The sequence below is a fragment of the Microchirus variegatus genome (assembly GCF_963457635.1).
Source record: "Microchirus variegatus genome assembly, chromosome: 9".
NCBI lineage: Eukaryota > Metazoa > Chordata > Actinopteri > Pleuronectiformes > Soleidae > Microchirus > Microchirus variegatus.
Window position 1 is genome coordinate 14,245,574 of NC_139810.1, and position 6,014 is coordinate 14,251,587.

The 6,014-nt window shown below is 40.5% G+C and overlaps 1 protein-coding gene across 1 annotated transcript; it reads right to left on the reverse strand.

The window, feature by feature from the left end:
• Positions 1-773: 773 nt before the first annotated feature.
• On the reverse strand, positions 774-4,184 carry hspb7 (heat shock protein family, member 7 (cardiovascular)). Its single transcript, XM_083894593.1, has 4 exons — positions 4,063-4,184; positions 3,725-3,990; positions 1,790-1,914; positions 774-1,610 (listed from the first exon to the last, which is right to left on the reverse strand). The coding sequence occupies exons 2-4, from the start codon at positions 3,888-3,890 to the stop codon at positions 1,431-1,433; spliced, it is 471 nt and encodes a 156-aa protein (XP_083750719.1). The 5' UTR covers positions 3,891-3,990; positions 4,063-4,184; the 3' UTR covers positions 774-1,430.
• Between the last annotated feature and the right edge of the window lie 1,830 nt (positions 4,185-6,014).

The window sequence follows — 6,014 nt, forward strand, 5'->3', positions numbered from 1 at the left end:
TACAGTACTTTAGTGCAACACTATTATACTTGAACATGTGTAGAAATAATGATATGGAATCATTTTTGAGGTAAATGCAATCAAAATTCAAAGGTTTGCTTAGATACAGCCACATAATAAAGGACTTTTTATTATGAAAAGCACCTTTGAAAATCTGTCCTCATGAAAGCAGGGCAGATGCCTCATTAATGCCTTGACGCACAAAAGACTGAATCAAAACACTCTCTGTTATCAGTAAATGTACTCAGTGCTCAGTACTCTGTATTGATTATGAAAAGATGATTGTCATGTGATGTTCACAGTATATACACCTTTATTCCTTTGTTCTAATATAATCTGGATGTACGATGAAGAAAATTGTAATGCCAGGTCAATCATACTAACAATCATACTTTCTAAAATTGCTGTGCAGATATGATTAGGGATTTAAGAGTGAGGGCAGGTTTAGGTTGCCATGGGATAATGAAAAAATATCATTTCAAATGTCAAAAACCAATTCTATATATCAAGAAAATGTCTGCTGTAGACCGTAAAGTTTGCTTTTGCTTGTAGTTTAAAATATTGATTATAGTTCATGCTGTTTGTGTCTTGTAGCCTGTGGATGATTTAAAAAAAAGGTTTTATTTATTACCATTTCCCATTATAACGTAAATAACTCAAAACACTCATTTTATACACACTGTACATTGCATTTCCATTTTTAATTTATTATCAAATGATTAGCTCCCTGTACTTTACTGTACGTTCAAACAGAAATCAAAAAGGTCAGGATGTTTACTGTCAAATGAGGGTTTTATTCACACAAATAATAATATCATATAATATACAACAAATTATGAATGTGTGCGTGTGTGTGTGCGTGTGGGGGGGATGTGTGTGTGTGTGTGTGTCACCTCTTAGGACCTTAAACATTGACCTTGTCAGGACCAGAGGTCCTCAAGTAGACCAATAACCTGGTCCTAATGAGGCATAACCTCATTTCTGAGGAAGTGGTTAAGTTGAGGGCTAAGATTTGAATTGTGGTTAGGTTAAGTTTAGGGTTAGGTATTAACTGGTTATGGTTAAGGTTAGGGATAAGGCCTTGAGTAGCCTGTATGTCCAACTGAATGGAGGTCAATGCGAGTCTTAAAATGGATAGAAATACGAGCGAGTGAGAGAGCGTCTGTTCAGATGGACCACATGTCCAAGTCTCTGTCTTAGTCTATTATTTGCAGGTATGACCTACTGCTGCTGTGTATGTGCATTGTGAACTAATTCAGACTTCAAATGAGCAGCAGCAGGTCGTGTTGCAGCCATGGGGGTAGTACTCGGCATGTTTTAAAGTGAGTGTTAAATGGCTTCAGTGAAGACAGGGAATAAAAGAAGTAAAATTTTAAAAAAACAAAAAACACAGGAAGTCAGAGGTTTGTTTTCATACATGTGTCACTGATTTAAATCTTGATCTCAGTGCGGAAGGTCTGTACGAGCTCGTGTTTGGCCGGATGCCGCCGTGCCCGAACTGTGAGGGTTCCCTCTGCGCCCAGTGATGATGTCACTGAGGTGGGGTCCACGTCCTCAGGTAGCTGACACTTGTGGGTGAATGTGTTCATGACTGAACCGTCCTGGGCCAACTGTCAATAAAGCAATAGAGCAGATTTAGAGTTAATGGTATTTTTTTACACTGTGGTTAGTGGATCCTCTGCTCATACTGTGACACCCATGAAGGCAACAGACGCCTGTCTTCACACCGTTCTCGTTCCAGGTTTCCACCATGTGGAGGCTAACAACGTTCTGAAGAAAAGCTGCCCACCTTCTCAGCATGGACTTCAATCTGGTTGTTGGATGTGGTGACGATGACATCTTCAGGAGAGAAGTCTCGCACGTCGACTGTGAACTGGTACGAATCTCCGAGAGATTTAATATTTCCAGCTCCACCTGAAACCACCACAGAATAAAGAAGCTCAGGAGGAAACATGCGCATACGTTTATTACTTTGAAATGAAACTTAGTGCTCTGATAATTATAAAAGCTGCAGGTGGTGTTTCACTCGAAACTATGAAAAAAGCATAATAACAATTATTATTTATTTTCTAGTTCTTTTTTTTCATCGATACAAACACCACCATTTATTTTAATTGCACTTAATTGCTGTGATTTACATTCTCAAAACTGTACAGTGGCCATTTCTCATCCCTTTCAACATGAACATTAATTGAAAAATCAATTTTGTTATAATTAGCTAAAATATAATTGAACCCTACGCAGCAGCACTGGTTTCATTTATCTAATAGTTTTTGTTTAGGTGGAGGTGTTTTTACACTGTACCTTTAAAATACACAGTATTAGTGGTTTACATGATGATTGTTGTATGATAGTCACAACTATATCACTATCACGTTAAATGTTCACATTAATTACATTCAGATTATTCAGAATTTATATTAATTCACTTATTGGTATCACAACCCAGAATATAGTTTTATTTTTTTATATATATATATATAATGTCATTTTTGGGTTCAACAGATTTTGATTGAGAAAAAAAAAACTCATTTTATTTTTCATTTCATTGCAACCTTTTTTACAATGAATGTAAAACTGAGGAGAGAAATAAAAAACAAGTCTTCGACTCTGAAAACACTATGATTAGGCTCTGTGATGTGGACTGGAACTGCAGCACAGCCATTTGGCTCCAGAAAGCAGAGAAATGGGGATGATCATTTTGCAATCTGATGTACCGTCCACACTGATCCTGTGCTCAGTGGAGGATGATGTGGTCACACATCACCCTTTCACCACCGTGTGTGTGTGTGTGTGTGTGTGTGTGTGTGTGTGTGTGTGTGTGTGTGTGTGTGTGTGTGCCTCATTCCTCATGCAGGCGTCATCCCAGATACTCAGTGTGTGAAGTCACACTGCTGGCACTCAGTCCAACATTCCCCAGTTTGCATGCGCATGTGTGTGTGTGTGTGCGTGTGTGTGTACTTTGCTTTAGTCTCCAAACGTCGGTGTCCTGTGCTGTAACTGTGAGACACCAATCATGGCTCCAAAACAATTCCACCCTGACGCATGCGGCACATGGGCTCAGAGTCCATTTAAGGTTCAGATGTCACACACACACACACACACACACACACACACACAATTATCTAATTTCTCCTAACCCTTTCATATTATGGGTGAGGTAAAGTTTTGAAACACAATAGAAGTTGTAGTAGTTTCAACAATGTTCACCAACTGTACAGTATAGTGTTAAATAAAAGCTTTCTAATTTCCATGAATTAGTTCATCAAAGTATCAAAAAAGCACCAGATTTGCACACGTTTTCCTTTCATTTTAGATGAATGTTTCTCTTTTTTGAACCTGTATGAAGTATGATTTATCAGGTGAATCAGGTGAATCAGGTAGTGAAGGTCACCACATCATACAGAACATGTTTGATGGCCAGTCTTACATCAAAAGATGAACTTCATCACTCAGCACCATGGCTACTCTCAAACACACACACACAGACTTTTGTCTTTTTGCCCTCTAAAGTCAGCCCCGTCTCTTCTCCTCCTCTGAACTGTCACCTCTTGACATGCTTTATAACCACTATACGGAGAAAAAACACCACACTGTACACAACTCGCTTCCCAGCATAGACATAAATCCACTTTATAGTCAAAATTGTCCCTCTAACCTCCCGTAGCTATTATTGAAAAACCACTTTTGTTTACACAGAGACCTGAAATTGCTTCCAACTTACTGGAAAATCCCAAGGCGTCACTCCCAGGCCTCATGAAGGAGCCAAAGTCCTCAGCAAACAGTCCCCGGCTTTTCTCCATGTATGGGTTACCAGAGGACGAGGATGAGGATGAAGTCTGGTGGAAACTACGCTCCGATCGATAGGCAGAGGAGTTGGTTCCACTCATGGATGGGCGTGAGTGTTGGGGTAAGGCAGAGGAGGAGAACAAGGGGAGAGAGGAGGGAGGTGCAGAGAGTTGATTCGTTGGGTAGCTCCTCTGGGAGTCTCTGAGAAAAAGAATACACAGATTTTTCCTTGTCCTTAGTATTTCTTTTGTTTTCTCTGAGTGTTTAAGGTACCTGTTTTCCCACTCTCCTGCTGCCACCCTGGCCCTTATATACCCTATGGCTCCATGTGTGGATGGGAGGTGTGTACATGTGTCACAGCTCAACGGGAAAGACAATGGTGTTCTATAATTATCATTAAGTGACGGAGATAAGGGTCAGTGGTTGGAAAAGTTCTGGGCATTGAAGGGTCCTGAGGTTAAAACCAGGCAAGTGAGTGGGATTTGATAGAGAGAGGTAGAGCTTGAAAGAGAGAGCGAGAGATCAGGGGTGGGTGGTAGTGGAGGCAACAGTTGTCATTCCAGACACATCATCCCTGAAATAGCTTCCCTCTTCTCTCTTTAAACCCCACTGCACTCCATCGCTCCATCTGTCTCTTTCTTCTCCCTTCTTCATGTCATGTCTTTGTCCTGAAACTGGATCCTCGCATGTTTTCACTGCTTAATGACAGAACGTCCAATGTTTCCACAGCGTAGAGAGAGAGAGTCTCATTTTGCAGGCTTTATCTCCTCTGCTTATTCATTTATTAATAAATCCTTCTAAGCAGCAGCATTAAGACTCTGTATTCTCCCGCTGAGCTGGAAGAAATAGAGACTTAAAAGGTGGAAAAAGGAGACTTGAGTCTTCTTTATCTCAGAGGATAAGTGCAGAGTAAAAGAAAGACGGAAAGAATGTGCTTGAAAACAAAAGCAGCTCGGCGAGAGCAGAGGACTTAGTAAGTGACATTGCTTTGTGGCTATTAATATCTGCCAGGAACTCACTGCTCTTACCTCTGGTTAGTGTTCCTGACAAATAATTCGTTCACATACATTTATGGACTGGATTAGCGATCTGACTTTATTCAGTCATGAGAATGAGTCCTATAATTTACAGATGACCGTGTACGTGAGTGATTTCGACAAGAAAAACTCTCATGACAAGTTGCCATCTTTGTTTTGCAGACATGTTTGAATGGTTACCCGGCAATTATAAATGGCCCCAAACAGTGTTGTGCTCAGTCTTATCAGTGTTGAGCTCAAAGCCTCTGATGAAGTTCTAAATCCAGCTCAGCAACTCAGCAACCCTCTGCCAGGAAGCACACTCACCTCCACTCCCCGGTAACAACTCTAAATTGGCCTTTTATTCTATCAACTGCGCCCTGAATTTGGTAATGTTTTGAAAATAAAATAAAAGACAGATGTTTGTAAGACACCAAAGGTGAAAGAAAAAAATAGATATATAATAAGAATCACCAATAAATGATGGAACTCAAACATTGCTTATAATCCCATTGGGCAGCAGACCAGGAACACATGAGTTTATTACAGTCACAGGAATGACAACAGAGACAGGAAGAAATGTAAGCAAGTGAATCTGATCCTGTCGTCCAGAAAATCCACACTGTCCCATCTGTGACATTGAGTCACCTCTATCATATGTCTATGCACAGCTGACGCACACACACAGCTGATGTGTGTTACATAATGCCACAGAACAAATAAAATACATTTCTCACTGATTAATTGAGGCAGAGCTGAAAGGTCGTCTCACTGCTGCTTATTTTCATAGCTCTGCTTTTGAAGGTCTCATATTATACCCTATATCTACAAGTTAACCTAGTTCCCTGGTGTCCTCATGAACATGTATGTGACATGCTTTGGTCAAAATACCTTAAGGATGAAGCACCACAGCAGTTCAATCACCCTGCCAAAACAGCCCTGTTCAGAACGCTCGGTTTAGAGTGCCTGTCTCTTTAAATGCAAATGAGACACAGGAAAGTACGTCAGCGTCACTGAGGCTCTGGCAGCTAACAGCAGTTAGCATTTGGAAAAGCAATAATTTGCAGAATCTAGCCGACACATTGCCGTCATATATAAAATGTATCCACTGGACATGTAAATCCTCTGAGGCTGGAAGTTTGTGTAGAACTCTGTGCTGCACTGTGAAGCCGAGAATAGAACACTTTGCGGACTTCCGCTCTTCAGGAT